General features: G+C 41.3%; 1 protein-coding gene across 1 annotated transcript in view; it reads right to left on the bottom strand.

Annotated features, from left to right (window-relative positions):
• The window catches only part of RPS6KA5 (ribosomal protein S6 kinase A5), a 175,390-nt gene that overhangs the window by 94,386 nt on the left and 53,176 nt on the right, over positions 1-27,828 (bottom strand). Inside the window, 1 exon segment of the mRNA XM_029950685.1 lies at positions 6,329-6,547. Within this exon segment, the coding sequence (XP_029806545.1) occupies positions 6,329-6,547 (219 nt within the window).

Genomic DNA, 27,828 nt, shown 5'->3' with positions numbered 1-27,828 from the left:
TCTATACGGAGACACCAATCCTCGCCTGCGAGGCCAGGAAATACCCACAAGTTCGGCCATGCTCCGTGCACAAACAGGAACTCGAATCCAATGCTGGTGTGAGTGTAAAATGATGCAACTGCTACGGAAGAGTATATGCAAAACACAGACCTAGAAACCCTACTTTTTTTCCTATGCAAGGAGGAAATTGTACGTGCAAAGTTATATCTGAAGCATCAAAATAAGATTAGAACCAGCCCAAAGATCCAGTCATACAGAACTGGTTACATACACTACAGAACAGAATGGGATTACTATGAGGGAAATGAAAAGAAATGAAGAGATCTTTTTTTTTTAAGATTTTATTTTTAAGTAATCTTCATACCAACATGGAGCTTGAACCTACAACCCCAAGATCAAGAGTCACATGCTCTACAACTAAGCCAGCCAGGAGCCCCAAGAACGAGAAGATCTTTATGAACTTATGTAGGTGAGCTCTAGGACACACGTGTAAGTGGAAAAAAAGAATACTCAGAGCAGTAGGCAGAGCAAGCTACCTCTGGTTACGACCACTGGTAGTTGATACCGGGGACCCTGAAATACAGCCCTACCTGAGTTCACTTTTTAACAACTTGATTTGAATACAGTTAAAAGAATGATTCTTGCCTTTCTATTAGAAACTGTCTCTCAGGGTAACCAAAGAATTACAGTGGGTGACAGAAAGCCACACTTGACGAAAAATGCCAGCCAATATACATGGAAGAAATGATAGCTCTAGAAAACCACCGTTTTGCAACTCCTAATTCATTGAATTAAGTAATTATCAAGTATTAACTGTTAAAGCCATAAAGTACCAAAACATCACACAAATTATTTTCACTTATAATGAAAAAACATAATCCTGTTATAAAGGGAACAGACTGTCATCTCTCTAATTTAGTCTTCGCATTCCTAACAACCAGATAATGGGTTTCTCCTGATGTGATACAATATGAAACATGCAACACCACCTACGATTTATTCCAGCTAAAATACTGAATGTCAGTCTATCGAGACCAGATCTAACTTCCCAACTACTGGAATTCAGTAGAGAGAGGGACAAGCCAAAAGATACTATGATATAATTTCTCGGACCAATAAGCCGTGGATATAAAAAAGGGTAGGTTCCAGATTAAGAGACTTCAAGGACGTAACAACCAAGTACATGTTCCTGGGCTGGCTGGTTTGGACAAATCAGCTGAAAAGGATTTAAGTGGCAAACAGTGAAATGTGAATATGGCCTTGTGTGATAGCTGGCCACCAATTATATATAGTCCCCTCGTCAGGAAGTGAGGTCTTGGGCAAGCATGTGAACAGAGACCCCCATGCACTGTGGGTAGGGATGCACCCTGGTGCAATCCCCGTGGAAGACAGTATGGAAGTTCCTCGAAAAGTAAAAATAGAACTACTTTATGATCCAGCAACTCCACTTCTGGGTACTTTTCTGAAGAAAATGAAAATACTAACTTCAAAAGATACATTCCCTGTTCACTGCAGCATTACACTTACAAGAGCTAAGATATGAAACAACTTAAGTGTCCATCAGGGAATGAAAAAAGAACATGTGGTATATATACACAGTGGAGGATTATTTAGCCATAAAAAAGAATGACATCGTGTCATTTGTGACAACATGGATGGACCTTGAGGTCATTATGCAAAGTGAAATAAGTCAGAAAGACAAATATCATATCATCTTACTTATACGTGGAACTTCAAAAAAGAAACAAAAGACAAACAAAACACAACCTTCTAAAGAGAACACTTAGATGGTTGCCAGAGGCAGGGGCGAGGGGAGGCAAGTGATATAAGTGATGAGAGTCAAAAGGCCCAAATTTTTTGGGGCACCTGGGTGGCTCAGTCGGTTAAGTGACCAACTCTTGATTTCGACTCAGGTCATGATCTCACAGTTGTGAGTTCAAGCCCCCCATCAGGCTCCATGCCAATGGTGTAGAGGTTGCTTAGGAATATCTCTCTCTTCCTCTCTCTCTGCCCCTTCAGAGCTCTCTCTCTCTCCCTCTTTCAAAATAAATTAATAAACATTTTTTAAAAAGGTGCAAACCTTCAGTTATAAAACAGGCCATGGAGAGGTCACATACGGCAGGGCGACTGTAGTTAATATCGTGCTGCATAGTTGAAAGTTGCGGAGAAAGTCCATCTTCAAAGTTCTCATCCCAACAAAATTCTGTAACTATGTGTAGTGAGGGACATTAACTAGATTTACTGCGGTGATCATTTTGCACTATATACAAATACCGAATCATTATGCTGTACACCTAAGACCAATACAATGCTGTCTATTAGACCTTAATAAAAAGAAAACAAAGGGACCAGGGGAGCCTATGTCTCCACCCATTGTATCAAGGTTGGTCTCATGTCACAGGTGAGGCCATGTGAGTCCCAGAGCCTGGCCTTGGGAGGCCTTGCGGCCTCTACCTTTGCCCTGTCGGCAGCCTGCCCGAGCTACCCCGAGGCTGCCATGCTAGGAGGAAGCTGGTCTGCTGCCCTGGAGGACAGGCCACGCAGAGGAGAGCGGTGCCCGGGACACAACAGCCGGCACCCGCTTTCAGACGCGGGAACGTAAGGCCGGCCGGGCCTGCGGCTCGCGGAGCGCCCCCTGAGCAGGCTTGGGCTCCCCCCACAGAGCCTCGCCCGGCCGACCCACCAAATTATGAGAAAATAAGTCACTGCTGAAGCAACTAAATTGCAGGGTGGTTTGTTATATGCACAATAAATCACTGGCATCGCTGGGTATTAAGTGAAATCAAAGTTTATTCACCAGGAAAAGCAGACATTATCAGCTGAAAAAAAGATGCTGGTTCCAAATTGTAGGGAGTGCGGGACGACCCATCTGATAAACGTGCCAGCGTGCAGACACAAAGACAAAAAGGTCCAGGGCACAGACTAAGTAATAACTGAGTGATACATAATGAGGCAAACTCTCAGTTGAAAGTGTTTTCTTATTTTTGCTTTCTGACATCTTTTATTTCTTTTCTTACTTTTGCTTTCCCATATTCTCATAAGCATATATGTACTTTTATAGTAATAAATTGTTTTAAAAAATCTATTATGTTTTTGAAAAGATCTATATTGTTTACTTATTCTTCAGACAAAAAGGTCAGCTGGGTGTGCGCCTGGGTGGCTCAGTGGGTTAAGCGTCCGGCTTCAGCCCAGGTCATGAGTTTGAGCCCTGCATTGGGCTCCCTGCTGTCAGCACAGAGCCCACTTTGGATCCTCCATCTGCACCCCACACCCCTCTGTCCCTCCCCTGTTCACATGTTTTTTCTCTCTTTCTCAAAAAATAATAAATTAAAAAAAAAAAAAAGGTCAGCTGGGTCCCTGAAGAGCTCAACATGAAAATTCTTGCTATTAACCTCTAATCAATATTAACCTATAATTGATAGACTAGAGATAATTATGGGCTGAACTGGGTTCAATACCTCAGAACATGCCGTGGGAGCCATGGTCTTCAAAGGTAATTAAGTTACTAAAATGAGGCCATTCAGAGCGAGCCCCAACCTGATCAGACTGGTGTCCTTTTAAGAGGACTACTGAGCACCTAAAGTGCCACTGGGTGTGAGGCACAGAGAGGACTGTTGGAAGAGGCAGCAAGAGGCCGGCCATCTGCCAGCCACAGAGCGAGGCCTGGAGCAGACTTTCCTTATGGTCCTCAGAGGAAACCGACCCTACGGGCACCTTGACCTGAGCCGTCCAGCCCCCAGCACAGTGAGCTAACAGACGCCTGCTATTTCAGCCCCGCTGTCTGCGGTACTTCGTCCCGGCAGCTCAAACGGACTAAGACGTGACTAAGTGTACAGCACCACATTTGGAAAACTGACCTAGCGTGCATTCTAAGCACTGTAAACTGAACCATAAAAACAGCTGATAATAAAGTCTTGCTCAAAGATGCTGAAAAGTTTTGACTTTAAAGTCAAAAAACAATGATTAACATGCACAACCAGAAATTATACTAAATATATGTACGCAGAGAGGAAGCAGAGGCTTGCGTTCCAAAGGCACTGTGTCAGTCATGATGAAGCCAGCGAGCTGTTCTAGTCCATGTTCTAGTCCACGTTCTAGTCCATGTTCTAGTCCACGTTCTAGTCCACGTTCTAGTCCATGTTCTACTCTTAAGATGGCGCGAGAAACAGGTTTTCTTCTTTCCTTCTGTATTTATTTATTTATGGGCAACTAACAAAGAACAAAATTAATGGAGCCCCTGTAACAGCTAAAAAGCAACACTATTAAAGACTATTGTTTTTGTTTTGTTTTTAAATGTTTATTTATTTTTGAGAGAGAGAGAGAGTGGGAGCAGAGGAGAGGCGGAGAAAGAGGGAGACACAAAATCCGAAGCAGCCTCCAGGCTCCGAGCTGTCAGCACAGAGCCGTACACAGGGCTCAAACTCAAGAACTGCGAGATTGTGACTTGAGCCGAAGTGGGACACTTAAGCGACTGAGCCACTCCAGGCGCCCCAAGACTATTGTTCCTTAATTGAATGCAAAAGTATATTCATTTCCTTCTAAATTAAAAACATGATTTACAAAACTACATTATTTATGATAAACAGTAAAAAGACCGAGTCCAGGCAGAAGAGGGGTGGGACAGAAAAGCTGCCGCGCTTGCCATTTCCGGCTCACACCACTTGTGTAATCATAGGCACATGATTTCACTTTCATGAGCCAGATCTTTGTAAAGTGAGAAGCTTAAACAGGATAATTGCTTCTTGAGCAGGGGTCAGGGACTTCCTAAGGAAGAGTCTTGTAAAGTGGGTGTAGAAATAAACTGGTGGGACTTGGTGCCCTTGGGCTCAGATTCAAGCAGGGGTACTCATTTCTACTTGTTTTCCATTTGAATGTTTGTGTTGTCACTTGAGGGAAGAGTTCTCCTGCCGGAAACATTCAAAATCATCGTAGTGAAGCGCTCTGTGCTGTAAAGCCGGGATACTCCAGGAATACATAGTCCAGAATCAGTAAATAAACACGCGAGATGATACACACAGGAGGCCGCAAGAAGAGCCAAATGACACTGACTTGCAGGAACACTGGGTAGATAATGATGTTAATGGGGGACCCTGACAGGGCGGGGGAGAGAGTGACCTCCATGTATAAGAGATGTAGGACTGTCAGTTGATGGTAATCATTCCAAACTGAGCCTGAAGTGTAAGTTGATGACTCAAAAAGTGAATGCAATTTTAGGCATCACTAATAAAAGTCTAATTTCCAAACTGAAGGAATTCAATTCATTTAAGAACCTGTTTGTCCTAGCAATAATCAAAGAGTATAGGCAGCACTGTCTGGAGAACTTTGAAATGAGTCAGGCCTGAGTTCCAACCTTCATTCTTGAGTTTACACAAGACATGTAACTTCAGGAAATACAGCTTCTAGAACCTTCAACATCGCTAATGAGGGGTCTCTGGCAGCACTGTTGTGAGGGTTAGTGATTGCTGTGGATAATACTTAGCACGTAGCGTTGTACAGGCACACCAGCGCACTCAAGAAATAAGTGATGGTTACCAAGCATGATGTGAACTTCTATCTCATCTAACCCTCAGAACAGTTGACAAGTTGGGGATGATAATACATAAGTGCAATTACCACAAGGATGGAACTAAAAGTGTAACACATGGTAACATGTGCAGTAGTCACTCAGGACAGAGCACAGTACTAGCAGCACCGCCATTTACCTCAGAAAACTGTCCTGGCAGCATGTAACAGAGGACATTTCCAAAATTCATATGCGAGGGTCTGACTCTGCTTGGGAGGGGAAAGGATTCAGAAAGCATCTGTGGGTAGAAAGGGGAGTGCTCCATTGACTGGCTGGTGAGGATCTCCTTTAAATGCAGGTTTTTTCACCAAAAAAGCACACCATCTCCAAGAATAGAAGTCTCCCCTTTTTCCTTTTTCCCCAATTACTGATTTCTACAAATATGCCTTTGTCAGCCGGGACCTCAACACTCCTGAGAACCCCTGAGGCAGACGCCAGGGCGCGCATCACCGCTCCGCTCCTCCCATTTGAGTGGAAGCGCAAGGCCGGGGAAGCAGACCCCTCCCCCAATGACTCAAGTACTCCTTAAGGCCAATTAAGGAATGTGGACTAGAAGTATATAAATCCCTGCACGGTAAGAGGTCCCAAATCCAGAACAATCCATGGTGTTCAAGGAACTTCTGTCAGAGGAAGAATGAAAGTCAAAACGTTTCCTTTCTTCTAAGTCTGGAGTATGCTTCCCTTTGAGGTCATTGCGATTCAAGACCCAAGGAAAAAAGTGTTCCCGTAAAAAGAACTGACAACCGAGGGCCACCGGACACTTACCCAAGATGAGATGAAGTTTGGTTTCCGTCTGGAAGGCGTAGTGCAACGTCACCAGAAACGCCGACTGCCTGATGTGCTCCAGGACTTGCCGCTCCGTCCTTGTGTGCTCTGTGGTTTTGGCCTTCTGAACTATTGTTGCCTTTTTCAATACTTTCATGGCATACAGCTTTCCGGTATCGTGACCACTGATTTTACGAACTAGAAATACTTTTCCGTAAGCTGAAAATGAAAAGAAAAAAGAGAAAGAATGAAAATACGACACAGAACGGTAATTTATTGGCGGTTGAAAGTTAACAATACGCGACAAACATTCCTTAATGAAAAAGTATCTTTATTGTTGTTTCAAATAAAATAGCATTGGCAGATTTCTTCAACTTTAGGCCAAATATATTTCTAGGTCTAAACCTTGGTATTTACATCTCTCACCACTGCTGACAGAGTTATGCTTTCACTCCTCAATATTTTAAGCTGTAGGAAACTAGCCACTATTACGGTCAATTAACCACAGTCCGATTCTAGAACAACTTGGACATTTTAGACATCAGATAGAATCTTCAGGTTCTGCTGTTGTCGTAAACTAAAGAAAATAGTTCTTGAGAATCTCATACACCTATAAATCCAGCACCTCTGATATCTATACTTAATAAAATATCTAAAGGAACATAAGCTGACATTATATAAACAAAAGAGATCTTCTGACTTAGGAAACATTAAAATACCCTAAATTATAAGCAATCCTGACAGAGAAGCTCCTTTACTTCTTTGGGCAGTAATTCATGGCTCAGTAGGTCAGCCTGGAAAAGTCTTCCCTAAGGGCTCTGTTGGGCAAATCCTGTGGGTGACACCACTCTCCCAGGTGGGAGAACCGGGGTTTTTGGGCAGAGCAGGTATCTGCATTTATTTCCCTAGAGAAAGGTGGAGAAAGCTGGACGCGGGAAGAGAAAGGGAGGAGGAGGGGATGGAGGAAGGGCAGGCAAAACCACCGTGAGAGGGAAAAGCTAGGTCCCCAGTGCATCTCTACGGTGTATTAAAGTCCTCTTCCCTTTGAAAGGCCTCCTTGGGGTGGGTAAGCCCAAACCCACTTTTGAAGTTGAACACTTTAAGTTTATTTATTTGAGAAAGAGAGCACAAGCGGGGGAGGGGGAGAGGGAGAGAGGGAGGGAGGGAGGGAGGGAGAGAGAGAGAGAGAGAGAGAGAGAGAGAGAGAGAGAGAGAGAACCCTAAGCGGGCTCCACACCATCAGAGCAGAGCCCAATGTGGTGCTTGTACTCACTAACCATGAGATCATGACCTGAGCTGAGGTAAAGAGTCAGACCCCTAACTGACAGCAGCACTCAGCCACCCCGAGTTCCACACTTCCATCAGATCATTCTGGAGTTAGTCTGAGTGCTGGCCCAGCGCAGGGCTTCCCTGCACCCTGCCCACACCTCCACGATATTTAGCACATAATTCTGTTCTGATCCACTCACTAGTGTGAGAGAGCTTTAAGGGAGGGGCTCTTGTAAACTCTATGTTATTCAGGTCAGTCCTTCGAGAAGTAAATTAGTACCAACACATGACAGACATATGCTGAAATACTCCTGAGGACACTTTCTAAGGAACCTGTCCGTGCCGGGCTCTGTACTGAACATATTCCACACACTGGTTCACTTAATCCTCAGAACAGCCAGTGAAGGTGGTACTTTGAGTAATTCCATTTTACGGATAAGAAACGGGTTCAAGGACTGTAAGGAACTGGCCAAAAGACTTGGGTAAGCAGTGGAGAGCAGATGCAAACTTCAGGGACCACACTTTTGACTGAAAATGAACTTGAGAAATGACTCTTCACAAATGCCAGAAATCAGATGCTTTGGTTTTAGTAAAATTGCTACCATACACATGCTGAACACCTTTTGGAATACAGAGAAAGTTCCTAAAGGGTTTGTGTCTTACCCCATTCTAAATAAAATAATTATACACTGGGATTTTAGTGGGGCAGAAGTGAACCAAAAAAAGAAAATGACAACTTTCAGAAGCCAACAAATTACCTAAAGTACAAAAAGGAAAAAAGCTCATCTATTCCAGACGTCCTGACATGAAGCTGGAAAATCTGAGGCAGTACGCCGGATCTTCCATGGAGTCGGCCATGATAGAATCTCGGGAGGAAGTCAAGTCGTCTCCAAGTGTGGGGCCTTTGTGTTCCCCACCCTCACAGCACCCGCCCTGACCTTCTGTTCTCCAAGACTCCCACGCTAGAGGACTCTGGGCCTTACAAGGTATGTGACCCGTGTACGCCGCCCAACAAGGAAAATCTTCCCACGACATCACTGAAAGATGGCTTCCAGCTTATTACCAGCTGGTCTTGCAGCCTAAGTGTTGACCATGGGGCAGGCAGACCACAGGGTGTTAGCACTTAACATCCAAGTACTTGTCAGGTCCTGCAGAGGTGTGTTAACTCATTCGATTCTGACAGCATCCCTGTGAGCAGGGGAGGAGGGTGACCTCCATCTCACAGACGGAGAGACACGCCCAGAAGAGCCTACTTGTCCGCCTGACCCTGTGCCCCACGTTCTCAGCTCTGCTGCGTCTGCCTCCCCTCAGTGGACGACCTCACAGGCCAATGACTAGGGAGTGAGACATTAAACAGAAATCACAACAGAAGTAAGGGGTTTTCTTGGTGGGATGGACACGGTGCTGTTAACTTTTATGAGGAGAAAGTGTTGCAAAGTAGCCCATTTTATTGATGGGGAGAAGGGGTAGAAATATTAGAAAATGTTCCTTCTACTTGAGTGGAAACAGGCTTTTTAAATAATATTTCTCTGTTGGTCCTTCTACACCCTCTGGACTTACAAAAACAGCATTACCCTTCTCCTGGAAGATCATTTTTTAAATACTTAAAAACACTACCATGCCATCTCACCTATGCAAAATGTCCTTGTTCCTTAAGCCAAGCTTGAAGTCAATGATTTTGAGACTTCTCACCACTAGGAGGTTCCACTGATGTACTCTGGGAATTACAAATATTTTTTCCTTGATTTCTTTCCTATTACTTTAACTCTTTTCTTTAAAAATTTTTTTTAATGTTTATTTATTTTTGAGAGAGAGAGAGCAGGGAGGGGCAAAGACAGAGGAGACACAGAATCTGAAGCAGGCTCCAGGTTCTAAGGTGTCAATGCAGAGTTCGACACAGAGTTCAAACCCATGAACTGTGAGATCATGACCTGAGCTGAAGTCAGATGCTTAACTGACTCAGTCAACCAGATGCTCATCTTCCCTATTACTTTAAAAATATGTCCGATTATATTGGGGCACCTGGGAGGCTCAGTCGGTCAAGCGTCCGACTTCGGCTCAGGTCATGATCTCACAGTTTGTGGGTTTGAGCCCCATGTCGGGCTCTGTGCTGACAGCGCAGAGCCTGGAGTCTTCTTCAGATTCTGTGTCTCCCTCTCTCTCTGCCCCTCCCTCATTCATGCTCTGTCTCTGTCTCTGTCTCTAAAAAATGAATGTTAAAAAATTAAAAATAAATATGTCGTTATGCTAAATATGAGGTAGCATAGGATGCTAATGTATGTCAAATAATATAAAATCGTCTTGCTGCTACATTATAAACTCCCTGTCAAATAATAAACAGCCATCCACCTTGCCATGTGATGAGATCCACATGTTTACCAGTAACATCAGCTAAAGGACTACATATATCCTTCCAACACAATTATTTTCATCTTTCGGAAAATGTCAGGGGACAAAAAGGTAGGATAAAGCTTACAAATCTTCGGTTTTTACTTTCAGAGTCGTCATGAGTAACTCAAGCTGCAGGACTCTTATCACATAGTAAGTGCCAAAGGTGCTTATGTCAACAAAATTCAAAAAGTGTCTTACAACATTCCAAATAACAAATATTTTAGACAAGCAGGACCCCAGGAGCAGGATGTCTAACTAAAACATGGTTGCCTCCAAGCGGCCTTGTTTCTGACGCTCCCATGAGGCTCTGACCACCCCGCAGAGGGAAGAAAACTGTCACTACTGGAGAGATGTAAAGGAGCCACCCTCCCTGGGTAAACCGGTTTGCAGGTGAGTCCAGAGGGAGACGGTATACAGCAGTCCTTCTGGGGAACAGCGCCATCCACTCCAGAGCTGCCTACACGCAGTCCAGTATTTGAAGAGGGGACACTAAAACTAGAATTGATGGCAGTATTATATCCTTTTCATTTGTAACCAGATGAATGACTGCTTGTCTTCGAGTGCAGCCAGCACCTGGCTTTCTTTCGTTAAGTGGCGTGCTGACCTCCTCAAAGAATTCCTAGTTTGACAGCGTCGTTTGGAAACTGCAAAAGCTACCGATGCTGACAACTCTTTTGGCATAAAAAATAAAGAGCAGTGCTTCCTGCTCAGGTGGAGCCCGGAGTGGATGTTCGGCCACACGCCTGGCCTTGCTGCTAGGGTAGAGACGAAGCTTCCTGCTTCAGCAGGACTCTGATTTCCTCACCAACACGCCACAATTTCAAACGCTTTATGCACAATCCTCACAGAAGTCTTGTGAACTGCTGTGAAGCTTAATGATTTCATTAGCACCAGGGCCTCGTCAAGATGCTCTGTCAAGAAATGTGAGCAAAAGAGGGCCTGGAGTTCACTGTTTTCCAGAGGACCAGTCTTGTAGCACTTGACAGAGAGGCAGAAGTTCTACTTCTTTTGAGATTGATGGAAGGTCAATTCTAAGAATACATGACAAGAAGGATTAGTTCCTGACTTAGCTTGACAACATCTGTGACCATATGAAGGAAGTAAATCCTTCAATTCTGGGCCCTACAGATGCCATTTTGGGCTCTGCCTAAGACCGGAGTGCTCTTCAAGCAGTCATTTCAGAGGCGAGAACTGGATGGAGACACGTTAAGTAAACTCCACAGCTGGAGAAAGAACTCCACAGCTCGGAGGAGACGACAGCCATCTTATGAAGGTTCCTTCTGTTCCAAGTGACATGTGGATTTAGAATTCTATTCTAACTGACACAGACAGCACAGTGTTGGCAAACCTTGCTCCGACGATCTCAATAGCTTAGGATAAAACAAGTAATATAAAATGAACTAAAACCAAGAATCATGCGGAAATGTCTATTCCTTGGAGTACGTCTCAGTTTGCTTTTCCAAGTGTGGGAATCTCATTCCACTTGCCACGATTACCTTTATGAATCAGGTGCTTAGTGCTTGTTGTCATAATAAAGAGAAGTTAACACTGACTGACAGTTTTAAAACAAGAGGACATTCATGCCGTCATCTCAAATGACAGCACACAGTTTCAGTGGCATTTTCAGGCTAAACAAAAGCAGACTTCTTGCTGAAGTTTATTTTGAGCATAACTTTTTGCTTTATTTGTAAGATGTGAATGCATTAAAAAGTTTTAGGAAGGAGCATCTAATCTTTGCATTAAAATGATAATGAGATCACAATTTGTTAAAAAAATATTTTTATAGTCTGTAAACACAACCACTTTACAATGCCATATAATTAAACAGCATGCAACATCTGCATATGTTTACATGCATTATTCTGGAGGAAGAGTTAGTTAAGAACCATTGTTCTAGAAGGTCTCTGGTTTATGTCCTTCATGACAGTCCTCACCTAGGACACACTGCTCTCACTGGGATCCAAATGGCTCAACCACTGTGAGGTCACTGTTTCCCATCACTCACATTTTTTACTAATGCTATTTAAAACTGTGTACCTTGGACACCTGGGTGGCTCAGTCGGTTGAGGGTCTGGCTTAGGCTCAGGTCATGATCTTCCTGTCTGTGAGTTCGAGCCCCGCATCAGGCTCTGTGCTGACAGCTAGCTCAGAGCCGGGAGCCTATCTTTGGATCCTGTGTCTCCCTCTCAGACCCTCGACGGCTCACACTGTCTCTCTCCCAAAAATCAATAAAACATTAAAAAAATAAAATAAAAATAAAACAGTGCACTTGGTACACACTGCTTATCAGTGAGGCCACACTTTGGGTTCATACCAAACTTCTAGCAGCAACTGTACTTGGACCATGACTTAAAAAAAATGCATGGCAGAAATTCTTAGTGGCTTCCACTTCGATGGCGGACACCCCTTCCCTCTGTACAGCACACTGCTCCACCCCGACGGCGTAGGACGGGGTCACCCATGCGTTTCTGTGTCCATGTAGCTCAGCTATCTGCTTGACACCACTCGTGGATGCTCCCTCGTGGCCTCACCCGTTTACTCCTGTTATTGTCATTACATAATTTAACTATATGTTACATAAACCACTGAAATGTAAATGGGAAAGAAAAATGAGGTTGAATACTTTGGAAGAACCAGATAAAAGCAAGACACTTAAAAAAAAAAAAGAACTGCTGAAAAGCTAGGTGTGGGTGGAGCACTATAAAAGGCTTGGGGGAAAACTGTGGGAATCTAGAAGGATTCTGTACTCAGCGTACTTCAAGTGCTTCTGGTTCCCACTCCGCTTTAAAGGATCCGAAACTTCATTTTAGATGATGCACAAAATTTTGATTTCAGTGTGATTTATACAAAATAAACTATTGTTTAAGAAATCATTCTTGGGGCGCCTGCGTGGCTCAGTCGAATAAGCGTCTGACTCTTGGTTTTGGGTCAGGTCAGGATCTCGAGCTTTGTGAGTTCAAGTCCCACACTGGACTCTGCGTGGACAGCATGGAGCCTGCTTGGGATTTTCTCTCCCTCCCTCTCTCTCTGCCCCTCCCCTGCTCATGCTCTCTTTCTCTCTCAAAATAAATACATAAACTTTAGAAAAAATTAAAAACAAAAAAGAAATTATTCCCAAAGAAAAGGTCCCAGGCCTACATGCAAAGACTGGCAAGTGGGGGTGCCTGGTTGGCTCCATCTGTAGAGCATCTGACTCTTGATCTCAGGGTGGTGAATTCAAGCCCCAGGCTGGGCGTGGAGCCTACTTAGAAAACAACAACAAAGACTGGCAGATGAATAGATATGTTTTAAGTGAAATTAATATGTTCAAAGCCCATATGTATATACATCCTTTTAAAGAGATTCTCCTCTTTAACCAACTTTTTTTGGATTAACCACAAGTACCTGGCATGCCATCACGAGAGAGGGTCTTGTTCCTCACGGCCAGAAGCCGTCCGTCTCTGCTCCTTCCAGCTTCCCGAATCTTGTTGAAGGGTGACTCGGCCGTCAACCACACTAAGCATGGCCCCAGCGTGCTCTCACCCTCCAGTGGCAAGCCCATCTCACTTGTTGATAAAAGTATAAAAATATAACCCTTTTGGCTCAAAGCAGTTGATGGCCAAGTGCCCGTAAGATAAGGAGAAGCCTCATGTAATTAAATTATCTGGCTTCCACCTCCCTCTTTCCCCCTTCTCACCGTCTCATTTAGTGGACTCTTTCAGACCTCCGGCCTTGTGTGACTAGCACAGTTCCTCAAATTCTATGCTTTCATAACACCATGCATTCTTTGTCACAGAAACGATCAGAAACCCGGCTTTTCATTGATCTGTGTGACCGCTTCATTGTCTAACTTCCACAGGACTGGAAATTCCACAAAATCATAATCATACACTGTCTGACTTGACTCTCTCTGTATCATTAGCAACTAATTAGAGCTGGCACATCAGAGAGACTCAAACAATGCCGAGTGCATGAAAAAAAAATGAACAAACGAGCTAGCAAACAGGAGCAGACCAAAGAAAGCTCTGTAGCGTAGAGTCAAAGACCCTTTTCTCAGTGGATAATTTTCCCCTAAAATTGAAGCGGAGTCTTTAACAACAAAACCCAGTAATGTAGACCTGTGGTACCGAGCTGCACCCAGCCAACTCTTTCCCTTGGAGGAAGGAACAATCAGCTTCGTGAAGCAATCTCTTTTAATGTGGGTATTAAATTTGATTCCTGGCAACATTCTCTGGTGAAAGTGAACTCAGGAGACTTAGATGCCACCGTTCTAGAGCAGGAAAATGTCTTAACATGGTGACCTCCATATACGGCCACTGCATTATATTCTGCCACAACCACTGAAGAGTGAATTACAAGGCCTGGCCACATGCCTTTCTCGGACGTAATTTAACCAGGGGGAAAACTTCTGGCTTTCCACAAGTGATATGTCCTGGCCCTGACCAGCAGGCCACCTGCCTTTCCCTCCTCCTTCCCCTGTACAACCTCACTGACCCCAAAACAACATCGTCAGAAATGGAACCAAAAAGAAATGCACTCATGGACTTCTGAATTTCATTTGTCCTGCTCTTGGGAACTAGATCCCTGTCAATAGGCAAGGCGAACGTACATGGTGAGCAATGCCAGAGTGGTGTGTATGAAGCCCCAGAAACACCACCATCTGCCACCTCAGAGAAAGAGCTCCATTTCCGTGTTTCTGCGGCACAATCAGCCACCAAAAGCACACTCACGAGTCCAACGGTGAAACCGACTAACCGTAATTTGGTACTTCTAAAGACCCATCTGAAATATCGGATTACTTAGACCTTAGAATCAAAAAGAAACATCACTGCCCCAAAAGACAATAATGTCTTTTATGGGAGACTAATAATGCTTTTCCAATAATATCATCACATCTTTTGTCAAAGAGGCTATTCTCATGATATTATTTAATGTTCATGATATAGGAACCATTTGATAACTTCAGCACTTGGTAAAAGTCTCTCTAGACCGGTGTTTTGGGGGCACCTGGTGGCTCGGTAGGTTAAGCACCCAACTCTTGATCTCAGCTCAGGTCATGATCTCACGGTTTGTGGTATCAAGCTCCACATTGGGCTCTGCACTGACAGTTTGGAGCCTGCTTGGGATTCTCTCTCTCCCTCTCTGACCCTCCCCTGCTTGCTTGCTCTCCCTCTCTCTCTCAAAATAAATAAACTTTAAAAAAAAAAAGGTCTCTTTAGACTGTTTTTTTCCAAACAGTGGGAGGTGGTATCAATGTAGTGGGCCTAAACAGCATTTAAAAAAACTAAGAGAACCAACTGTTTTGTGAAACCTGTTTCCTCTTTATAAATGCATGCCCATGAGGATGTGGATAGGAATGTAAACAAATCTGAGCACATGGAAGGGGAAAAGAGTGAGGAGTGCACAGCAGCCGTTAAACACAAAGACTCTGCTAGACTGCCTGAGGCTGAACCCTAGACATGTTATTTCGTAACTGTATGACCTTGGGTAGAACCGTTAAGATAAGTGTCTCAATTTCCCCATTAGGGAGAGTAACAGTTCCTACATCTTACTTTCCGTTCCAGGGATTAAATACATTAATGTAAGCATCCTGGCAGATAACAAATGCTACAGAAGTGCTAGTGGAGGAAGTGTGTGTGTGTGTGTGTGTGTGTGTGTGTGTGTACACATAACATAAATACACACACTGAGTTGCAATATAAAAATGTGCTTATTTCGTCCTAAGGGCAATAGCCAAAATAGCTTGAAAGCCACTGTTCTAAATGGATTTATATGCCTTCCCTTTAAAAAAAAAATTATATAAGCCACAGAATTTTCCCTTCTATCCCTACCTCTTAATAACCTCAGTTAAATTTAAGACTCAATTACAATGCCTATCACACGCCAGATGTCTGTAACATCTATTTCACTTTCCTTTTATCTGGCTTTTGCTATGTTTTCATTTTTTTTTTTTTTAGGCTCTCTCTTTTTTATCTTGAAAATGTCCTTAAATCTCTTTTTCAAAACACAATTAAAATAAATGCACTTGACTTTATATATTTACCAAACAAGCATTGATTCCTAAATTCCTTTATATAACAGATATCTTAACTGTACACTAAATTCCAAATATTAAAACATACATACCTATAAAATACAATATTTCACATTTTAAAAGAAAAATTGTCTGAAGAAAAAATCTTAAAGAAATAAAATTTTTAAAGGAAAAAAGGGGAATCTGAGCCATGTAATATAACTGTTTTGTAAAAACTGGCCGCTGCTTTGACTTGTAAAATCAAAAACACTCCAAATTTCTAAAATTAATGAAGGTAGACTGAAATATTCTTCTAAGATATAAGGAAAAGCTTTGAACCCCAAACATGATCAAATAAATTGATGCTGTAAGTAAACAAAAGAGACACAGTAAATGCATATGAAATTATAAACAGCAATTTTTATAAAAGACACTCAGGCCATTTGGGGCATAAACATTTATATCCTCTAGAAGATATGTAATCCAGAGGATCTGGATGAGACATAACAAATTCTAGATTTGATCCAATTGTAGTTTTTAAGTTAAAAACACGGCCATTTGACCCATTTGCTCAACTACTTCAATGGTCAGAAACAGTTGTACAGTTGAATCAAGAATACAAATCAGTACATTTCTTATGGATGGTGATAGCATCTAAAAAAGACTTAACTTGTACAAAGGTTGAAAAAAACCAGTCACAGGATTAACTATCTATGGGTACCATTTATGCATACTGCATTAGCTTGAGTAACTAAAGACTAATTATTTAATAATTTTCTAGATCAGCACTTTGTAAGTTTCAGAGAAAGTAGAAAGACACTACATGCATGAAGCCAACTCATAATTGCATATGTGTAAGTGGCTGTGGCCAACTCTTGCCTGTCTCCATATGGATGACCCATTACATCACAGCCCGTATCTTATCCCTCACACCAAATGACTTGAAAACCAAAGATTCTGGTCCAGCAAGAAAGAAGAAAAAGCTACAAAGGAAATCATGTCCAACTGTGAGGTCTAGACTTGGAAATGATTACCCATGGATGTGATTATCAGAGAATCTTACTAAAAGAAATATGCACAAGAAATGTACACAAGAACCAAGAAGCACATTCATAAACTATTCTCTTTATACCTCAGCAAACAAGCTGTCTGCCTAGCTACCCAGTCGTGTCTTACTGGCCAGTGTTAATGAACATCTATGGTAGAAGTGAACAGTGCGCTCCCAGATCACACTTGTCCAGGCTGGTGGACCTGCGCCCCAGCTGTGGACAGCCCATCACTGCCTCCTTCCCAGGAGAAATGCCTCAGGTACACAGACCATTCCCTAACCCGTCCCAACCCAAGCAGCCTACAGCCAATAACCAACATAGGTACAGAGGGCCTGCCTCTCTACTTGTGCTCCAAAACTTCTCATGAGTTCAGGCTGAATCTAGACTCGAGCTTAGACCACATGCTGCTTAAACTCTTCCCCTGCTCCTTCTGCTTCCCTCACTCTCTCCTGGGAGCATTTTTGCAATAAGTCACATGCACCTAAATCCCTGCCCTGGGCTCTGCTTCTGGCAAACGTCACCTATGACAGCATCAGAAATAAATCGAACTGTATTTACAATAGGGAGACAAAGTCAACCAACATCTTCCTATGGGATCATTTTATGATCATAGCATAAAACATTACAAACACCTAACCTCTAAGGCTTCCATAAACACTGTAGGTTTGCACAGAAACTAAAGGTACACTGGGTATATACAAACACAGAATTATAAACTTTTTTGAATAACAATTTTGACAACTTCATGAATACATCCTTGGAAGAGTACTATTTAATAGGGATGTTTTCCAAACACTTAAGAGAATAAAGTGACAAATGATGACCAAGCCTTCATACTTTATAAAATAGTCTTTTCCGTGGTTCAACCGAAGTTTGTTCCCCTTTATCGTATCACCAAAAAGTAGTTGTGTCTTTAAGTTGCCCAGTGCAATATCCAGCACCCTCTAGTGGCAAATTACCCAAGAGAAATAGAAATATGTCTCATTTAATAAAGGAAATGTGTTTCTGAAAACTGCAGTATAAATTAAGAAAAAAATAAAAAAGGCTGCCCCACCAGGGATGGTTTTCATAGAGTATGGGAAAATGAGTAAAGAAATACTACCAGAGTCACCTTTTCAAGGACGGCACTTAAGACTGCAGAAAGCAACCAAAAGACAATCTCTCTACTGGATAAATAAATATTTCCATGGAACAGCCTGTAAGATCTGTTGTTGATTAGATGTCCCCGTCACCCTCCCCAAAAAATCCACATGATAAGGACAAAGTGAGGGCACCAGGGATTTAATAGGGATGTTTTCCAAACACTTAAGGAATAAAATGGCACAAATGACTGTTGCTCATTGGACATTCCACAAGGTAAGGCATTTGAATTTCTATATTCTGCCGGTACTCATTCTAAGGTTTTATAAGCTCAGGAATAATTCTATATTAAGTGAAGACCAGATCCTTATTATTCAATTTGCAGGTTTGTATGTAATCTATCTTTTTTTAAATGCCCCCTACACTGTCCCCAGCATCCAAAATAGCACTTGCCTCTTGATAAATACATGTGAATGTATGAATCTCAAAAGCAATGGGAATTGACTGAAAGTTTACTTTTAATATTTATTTTGAGAAAGAGGGAGAGGGTGAGCATGAGCTGGAGAGAGGCAAAGAGAGAGGGAGAGAGAGAATCCCAAGCAGGCCCCGTGCTGTCAGCACAGAGCCCAATGCAGGACTCCATCCCGCAAACCATGATACATGACCTGAGTTGAAATCGAGTCAAACACTTATTACTCAACTGAACTACCTAGGGGCCCCTGAACTGAAAGTTTCAAATAGAGAAGTGTTATGTCCAATTTTGCACTTAAGAAAGATCACTCAGGCTGTAGTGTGGAGAATGGCCCAGGAAGAACCAGCCTGAAACGTGGAAGATCTTGGGTTGTTCTATTTCGCTCTTGCTGGACATATTTTAGGCTGTACCATAAAATATTTGTTAAGAAATCACACATATCAAGCTAATATGAGACCTCGCTAGTGCGTTATATTAGCTCTTTTAGAAACTGGGCTTCTTTCTCTTTTAATTACATAATTAGCTGAAGTTTATACAGCATTAGTATGTGTCAGGCAATCTTAATGTTTTATTACTCATTTTCTGTATATTTAAGCATAAGACTGTCAACCTAACATACAAAAAAGGGTGTTCAGAACCTAAAATGTTTATATTGTTAAAAGAAGAAAATAAAGAATAAGAAACACAATCCTTTTGTTTGACATGTTATTTTTAAGGTAAGAGACAAACCAACTTCTTAGAAATGTTCATCAAATTTCAACTACCGACATCTCACTTATGAAGCAGTTTTTCATTTGTTAGACTCTCTTATTAGAAATATAACTTCAGTTGAAATTACTCCCAGATATGCTAACAGTGAGTGACTATATGAAAAAACTAATTATCCTTATAAGGAAGTCCTAAATAATTTTGTTTTTTGAATTTAGGATATAACTTTATAGTAGAGTTTCCACCTCAATAAATAACCACAACTGATGGACATCTAGCAACAGGCACTTCGTATCCATTATTTTGTTAATCTTGTAACAACACAGTGAGATCAGTATTATTGACTTAAGCCAGTAGGGACTGAGGCTCTCAGAGTTCAAGTAATTTACCAAGGAACACAAGTAGGTAATGATAACATCAAGATTCAAGCCTGAATTTGCTACATCATCCTGGATACCCAAGTACTTCACAGTTGTAAATGCACCAAAACTGGAAGAGGAAATCAGCTCGGGGGCACCCTTTGTGGTCACATGGCCAACTTTTTTTTTTTTTTTGCACAATGACAAAAGAGCTCCAAAGTACCGGATCATGTATGATGAATAAAGAAAAGTCAAGAAGAATACTGAAGGTTTTTATTAGCTAAAACCATCATGCTCCACTCCATTAAGCATTAGAAGTACTAAGAATACACACAACAGGCATGTTTAAAGACTTCCTTCACCTCTGCCTGGACACGTGTGATGGAGAAAGCAAATGGTTAAAAGTAAAGAAAAAAAAGGGGAGAAATGAAAACAGAATCAGTATTCCCACAAACAGTCTAAAATTTCATCATGAAACAAAATACAGTTGATCCTTGAACATGGGTTTGAACTACACCACCCACTTACACATGAATTTTTTAAAATAAATACAGTACAGAGTGGCTGTACTGTATGAACAAATCAGGAGACTATAAATTCTGGTGAGGATGTGGAGAAACTGGAATCCTCTTGCACTGTTGGTGGGAATGCAAACTGGTGCAGACACTCTGGAAAACAATGTGGAGGTTCCTCAAAAAATTAAAAATAGAACTACCCTATGACCCAGCAATAGCACTGCTAGGAATTTATCCAAGGGATACAGGAGTGCTGATGCACAGGAGCACATGTACCCCAATGTTCATAGCAGCACTTTCAACAATAGCCAAATTATGGAAAGAGCCTAAATGTCCATCAACTGATGAATGGATCAAGAAGATGGGGTTTATCTATACAATGGAATACTACATGGCCATGAGAAAGAATGAAATCTGGCCATTTGCAGCAACGTGGATGGAACCAGATGATATTATGCTAAGTGAAATAAGTCAGTCAGAGAAAAATAGATATCATATGTTTTCACTCATATGTGGCTCTTGAGAAACTTAAAAGAACACCATGGGGGAGGGGAAAGGGAAAAAACAAGTTACAGAGAGGGAGGGAGGCAAATCATAAGAGACTCTTAAATACAGAGAACAAACTAAGGGTTAATGGGGTGTGGGGGAGCGGGAAAAGTGGGTGATAGGCATTGAGGAGGGCACTTGTTGGGATGAGCATTGGGTATTGTATGGAAACCAATGTGACAATAAATTATATTTAGAAAATTAAATAAATAAAATAAAGTACAATACTGTAAATGTATATTCTCTTCCTTTTGATTTTCTTAATATTTTCTTTTCTCTGGCTTTATTGTTAAATACAAAGTATATAATACATATAATACACAAAATATGTGTTAATTGATTATTTACGTTATCAGTAAGGTTCCCAGTCCACAGGAGGGTGTTAGAAGTTAAGTTTTTGGTGGGTCAAAAGTTATGCGTGGATTTTCAACTAGGCAGGGGGTTGATGTCCCTAACCTCCACATTGGTCAAGAGTCAAGTGTAATTCGAAAAAAAGAATCAAAACTATTTTCTGCACTAGGAAGTATCAATCGGAAGAATCATGCTAGAGACAAGAGCATGAATCATATACTTGTTAGACCATTATTATTTCACTGTTACGAGCTATGGAGATGGGGCGAGGCTACAGAGTTGGACAATATATAAGGATGATCTTAAGAGCTTATAACCTAGAAGAAAAACAGCAGATATGAAGGAAAATTCCCAGAACCGCTCAGTGCTGTGTTCTCTGCAAAGGAGTTTCAGCACCCCAACTCAGAGAATGGAGTGATCTGGGCAGGGTTTGGACAGGCAGAAGAAAAAGGAGACTAGGATTATGGGAACAAGACAAAGCAGAGCATCAGAATATAGGAAAGTATGCCTAAATGTAGGGGAGTAAAAGAAAACTAACCAGACTAGAAAAGCAGGTGAAATATCAGGGTAACTGGACAAAAAAAGACAGGAGTAAACAAAGCTAAGTCTGAAAGGGAGGCAAAAGGATTTGGATTTGAATTAATTAACTGGGGGCGGGGGAAAGGCACTATAAATTCTGAAATAGGAGAATAGCGCAGTAATGCATTTTAGTGAGGATGCATACCATTTATAACAGAATATAAGTAAAATGCATAAACATGCAAGAGAGAACTTGCAGAAAAGCAGACCAGTTAAGAAAAGCCTAACAACAATCCAGGTACAAGGTACAATCTATCAGTCATGGCACTAAGAACAGACAATATCAACCCACAGGTCATTTTGAAGGAAAAATTATAAGACTTTGTGAGAAACAAGAAAGAAAAAGTAGAGAAAATCAAAAAGTACTTCCAAGTGTCTTTTAGGAAACTGATCAGCAGATTAGTAATAGATCAACAGAAACAAGATAGCTGGAAAGAGAAATAAATCAGTCTGAATAAAAGAGAAATCTTTGTTATTTTAATATTCCACAAAGTCTTCGAGATTTTGGGTGAATAGCATTTCCTATAGTTCAAAATCCAAAAAAATTAATTCGTCAGAAGAATTTTCAGTTTCACTTCCAAAGAAAACCTGGCTTGACACATAAAGACATCTGATGAGGCTTTTCTATTATTCTAAGTAGTGCTGGAAGAAATTACCTTAAAAAGGTAATAAAACTGAAAGTTTAATGGTGAAATTTTTGAATAAAAATTGAGATTTCATTATACTTATAAGAAAAATTTCCACCTACTCCATTTAGTCATCAAAAATGAGATTTTAAATACAGAAATACCTACAATGACACCTTAATTATTCCATCTTCTCCTAGGAGCAAGCATACTGTCAGCTGACAAAAAGGAAAAGCAGTATCCACAGCTAACAACAGAAAAACGAATACGACAACGAAAAAGCATGAAATGAAAATGCCCAAGTACGGGGCACTTGGGTGGCTCAGTCAGTTAAGCGGCCCACTTTGGCTCAGGTCATGATCTCATGGTTTGTGGGTTTGAGCCCCATGTTGGGCTATTTGCTGACAGGTCAGAGCCTGGAGCCTGCTTCCAATTCGGTATCTCTCTCTCTCTCTGACCCTCCGCTGCTCACACTGGCTCTGTCTCTCAAAAAAATAAATAAAAAAACATTAAAAAAAAAAAAAAGGGCCCAAGTACAACATTACTGATAAACTCTTTCCTCACCTTTGCAGAGCTATCTTAAGGACCCGTGATCACATCACTCAAAAAGTTGACGTAGAAACAGGACAAAGTATTAACTGTGTTGAAAGAAAATATACACCAGCTTTGATTTTGATTACGTATGAAATTGGCCTATCTATAATTTTCCTTCCTCATATTCTCTTTGTGGTTTCTGAAATCAAATCCACACCTCATACAATGAACTGGAAAAAAAGAATTCCACTTTTCTATCCTGAGTTTGTGGAAAATTGGAATTGTCTATGTCTTGAATGTTTGGCAGAACTCATTCTTAAAACTGTAACAGCTATTGTTCTAGCAGGAAGATTTTTGCTTACTAATTTCCTTAACAGTTGAAGAATATTAAGGTTGACTAGTCTTCTCTCATCAGTTTGGAAATTTACACATTGCAAGATCTGTGCGCATGTTAAAGTTTGAGGAATACTACCTCAGAACGCTAACTCCTATCACCTCCCAAACTGTATGCTATTTTTGTCCAGTGATTCAGTTTTCTTATTTTAACCCCACAATTTCAACACTATAGCTACGGTTGTTTAGATTTCTTCAGATCCAGTCCTTTTTGCATCTCGGAAACTCTTCTGAGATTACTTTCCTTTTTCCCTGTGACTAGGGCTTTTAGAAATTCTTTTAGTGAGGACATGTTGGTGGGACACACACTCAGTTTTTGCATGTCTGAACATGTCTCTTTTGCCCTCGCTTCTGAAAAATAGTTTTGTTGGGTATACAATTCTACACGGAGTTACTTCCTCTGGCCATTCCGCAGATACTTTTCTATTCTCACTTGGTTTTCAGGGTAGCCGTTGAAAAGTCATCTGTTTATCTGAGTGTTATTCCTTCATAAATAAGTCTTTTCTCTCCGGCTGCTTATAGGGTATTTCTCTGTCTCTGGTGCTCATCACTTTCTCTATGATGTATTCATGTGCGAATGTGTACTTGTCTGCTTGGGATTTGAGCTGTTTCTTCAATCTGTGAATTCACATGTTTAATCAATCTTAGTAAATTCTCAGCTAGGATTCTGATTAGACAAACTTGTACCTTTTCTCTGTCCCTCTATATCTTAATCTCTCTTTTAAGGTGCTTTTTTTTTTTTAATGTTTATTTATTTCTGAGAGAGCTCAAGCAGCGGAGGGGCAGAGAGAGGGAGACAGAAGATCCGAAGTGGGCTCCACACTGACGGGCTGACGGCAGCAAGCCTGATCCAGGGCTCAAACTCACTAACCATGAGATCATGACCTGAGATGAAGTCAGATGCTCAACAAACTGAGCCACCCAGGAGCCCCTTAATCTCTTTTATAAATGCCATCTCATTTTTCTCCATTTTATATTCTGCACATTTCCCTCGAATCCATCTCTCAATTTGTTAATTCTCTTTAGCTATACATCTCATCTGCTACTAAACCATCTACTGAGTTTATAATCGGAATTCTTTTTTCACTTCTAGAACTACTATTGGCTCTCTTTCAAATCTGTCCAGTCATTTTGAAGCATGCTTTTTTCTTTAATATTACCATCAAAGTTCTGTTTACTTTTAAAGACCGTATAAACATTTACATCATATTTCAGTCTTAGTAATTCCAACAGTCTCTACGGGTCTGATTTTGCTATTTGTTGTTTCCACTTCTTTCACTGATGGTGACTTGCTTCTTGGATGTTGTGATTGTTGACAAGTAAGACCATGTCTGTAAAACTTTCTTCGGTACTTCTTTATGCTCTGGGTAACAGCTTATTCTTTCAAAAAGGATTTACATTTGCTTTTCCTAGGCATCTGGCAATACTACCAACTCAGTACTACTATAAACTGAATTCCTACCTATTTTTTGTTCCTTGAGATTTCACAAATATGTACAAATTCAAGCTGCAAACCCGCACGATGGCTGGCTCATGTTGTGAATGCCCAGGGAACACTTTTCTCTTTATTTTCCCCTTCATCCAGAGCCAATGCTGAGGCAGAAAAATTTCCTCTGCATCTCCCTTTGCAGGCTGGATTTGTCTTCTCATTTAGTGGTTTGCTAAGCAGTAGCCTTTTCTACCTCTCAGGAGCCTTAGATGATGTCTCTCATGCCAAGCATGGAACTGGTAAATCCAAGGAACCAGCTCACAATTTACTGGTACATTTCCCCAGAATAACCTTTGTCTTCGAGGGACTTTATTATTCTCTAGATTCCTGTTCTGTTTTCTTTTTGGATTCCAAGGATTTTTCTTCTTCTTATAAAATGACCTATACCAGTTAGTACACTTTCTTTAGAGGTTTTTTTAATCCAGCACTTTAGGGGTTTAAAAATGAGGAAGATTTTCCAAGATATGCAAGCTGTCATCTTATCAGAAAGAGAACATAAACTGCCTTTCTATTTCTACTTATGTATTTGGAATATACTGCCAAATATGAAATTGACAGATCAAGGAACAGAATTACTTTCATGGCTTTTATTGCATGCTATAAAATTCAATGATGAAAATTAATTAATATTACATTTTAATAGCGACTCGTGGTGAGCTGTAGACTCTATGTCCATTTTGCTTCAGAGAGGTTATCTGTTAATATTAAATAAAAGTTTTCTGGCTTTGACCATACCTGGAATAAAACATGATCTTAGTCTGATTTTCATAACTTATTTTCTAAAAGAACAGCTACAAGTGTTGATAAGGTGGTGGATATATTGAAACCTTCATACACTGCTGGTGGGAATATAAAATGGTGGGAATGTACAATGATGCGGCCATTTTAGAAAACAGTCTCGTAGCTCCTTAAGAAATTAAACATAGAATTATCATGTGAAATAGCAATCCACTGCTAAGTGTACACCCACGAGAATTTAAAACACATGTTCACACGAAAACATATACATGAATGCTCACAGCAGCATCGTTAATAATAGCCAACAGGCAGAAACAATCCAAAAGTCCTGTTGACGGATGAATGGATAAACAAAGTGTGGTAGATCCTTTTAGTGGGATATTATTAAGCCATGAAAAGGGAAAAAATACTGATGCATGCTACAACAGGGATGAATCTAGAAAACGTTATGCCAACTGTAAGAAGCCAGACACAAAAGACCCCAAATTACGTGATTCAGTTACATGAAAGGTCCAGAATAGGTGGATATAATGATACGGAAAGTAGGCAGTGGTTGTTTGGGTCTGGGAGGATGGTGAACTTGGGAAGCAATAGACAAAGGTTCATAGTTTCTTTCTGAGGTAAGAAAAATGTTCCAAGATTGGCTGGGTTGGTGGTTGCACAGCTCTGTAAATACACTAAAACCACTGATTTGTATATTTTAAATGGATGGACTATAAGGCATGTGATTATATTGCAATAAAGCTATTAGAATAAAAAACACGCAGCTAAAACAAATTCTGTGGTTATAACATAAATTGACCTGAAACAGCCTTCGGCAAAATGGCACACTCTTTCTAAGGAAATTCAGTCGCCATACAGTTGTGACCCTCCTTCTCCTTTGAGAAGATACTGCCTTTGAAAGAGGAAACAAATGTAAGAATAAAAGACATTATTTTGATATTTTGAAGGCATGGTTTCTTAATGATATGGTAGGGTGAGGCTAGTTTGTTTTAAAAATACATCTTTACCAATGATCGGAGGGAGAGAATGCACAGTAAACTCTCCCAAGTTGACAAGGATACTATACTCTTCCTGACAATAAAACACTTAGCTGATGAAAACAAATTATAGGGCTTACTCGCTGGCAGCTGTAAAGGCAGGCTCTACATGATACGCTGAACAACTCAGGAAAATCATGAAGCGCTTACATGGCAAGGCCCTAGGCATGACGGCGCAATACCAAACGACCTAAAGACAAATTACACACATGTACATGTGGGCAGAGGCTGGGACGGATCTGGAAGCCCAGGAGAAAAGACTTCTCTCCTGCTAAAAGCCTCGGCTCTTCAGAAGCCATGGGCAGATGCTCTCCTGCGAACAGCAGCCATCTGTCCGGTCAGAGGCTGGGAGGAAGGCTTATTATGCGCCCCGAGAGTGTGAAGCTCAACTTCAGTGGAGAAGAACAATGGTCTTTTCTCGGAGACTCTCCCTCCCCTCCAGGAATGAGACGACAGGGCCTGTTGAGGCTGGAAAACTAAAGAATTAAAATCCTCCTTTTCACTCCTGCCTTAAAGATGGAACATGAACTGTCACGGCGGCATACCGGTGGTGTGACCCATCCCAGAGAGAGAGCCGAAAAGCCGGGTGCGTTCCTAGCAAGACCAGCTGCGTCACTGGTGGGCCTACTGCAAAATGACAACGTGGGGTGCTCTGTTCATGCATTACTTAGAATCTGAGGACAGTGAAAGCAGAGCATTAAGCCTAGCAAGGGGCTCTTCCGAGTGTGGGGGTCTCTACAACCGCACAGGCTGTCCATCTAAGAGCATCAAGAACGGCAGCAGCAAAAATTCAGGAGGCACAGAAAAGTATAAAGCAGAAAACCAAGATCGTCTAAAATCCTACCACCTGGGACAGCCACTGTTACTGTATACTCCACAGAATTTTCTATATGCATGTATGCTGTTGACCCTCGAACAACAGAGGTTTGAACAGCACAAGTCCACTGGTATATGTAATCTTTTTAGAAATACAGTACAGCACTGCAGATATATATTTTCTATTTCTTATGACTTTCTTAATGACATTTCCTTGTCTCTAGCTTTTTAAAAAAGTTTTTTTACATTTATTTATTTTTTAAAAAATTTTTAAATGCTTATTTATTTTTAAGACAGAGAGAGACAAAGTGCAAACAAGGAAGGGGCAGAGAGAGAGGGAGACACAGAATCTGAAACAGGCTCCAGGCTCTGAGTTGTCAGCACAGAACCCGATGCGGGGCTTGAACCCATGAAACGTGAGATCATGACGTGAGCGGAGTCGGACACTTAATCGACTGAGCCACCCAGGTGCCCCAACATTTATTTATTTTTGAGATACATCAGAAGCAGGCTCCAGGCTCTGAGCTAGCTGTCAGCACAGAGCCTGACTTGG

Source organism: Suricata suricatta, chromosome 9, assembly GCF_006229205.1.
Source record: "Suricata suricatta isolate VVHF042 chromosome 9, meerkat_22Aug2017_6uvM2_HiC, whole genome shotgun sequence".
NCBI classification, from domain to species: Eukaryota; Metazoa; Chordata; class Mammalia; order Carnivora; family Herpestidae; genus Suricata; species Suricata suricatta.
The sequence above is the reverse complement of the archived record's forward strand: the minus strand, read 5'-3'. Positions and strand labels throughout refer to the sequence as shown.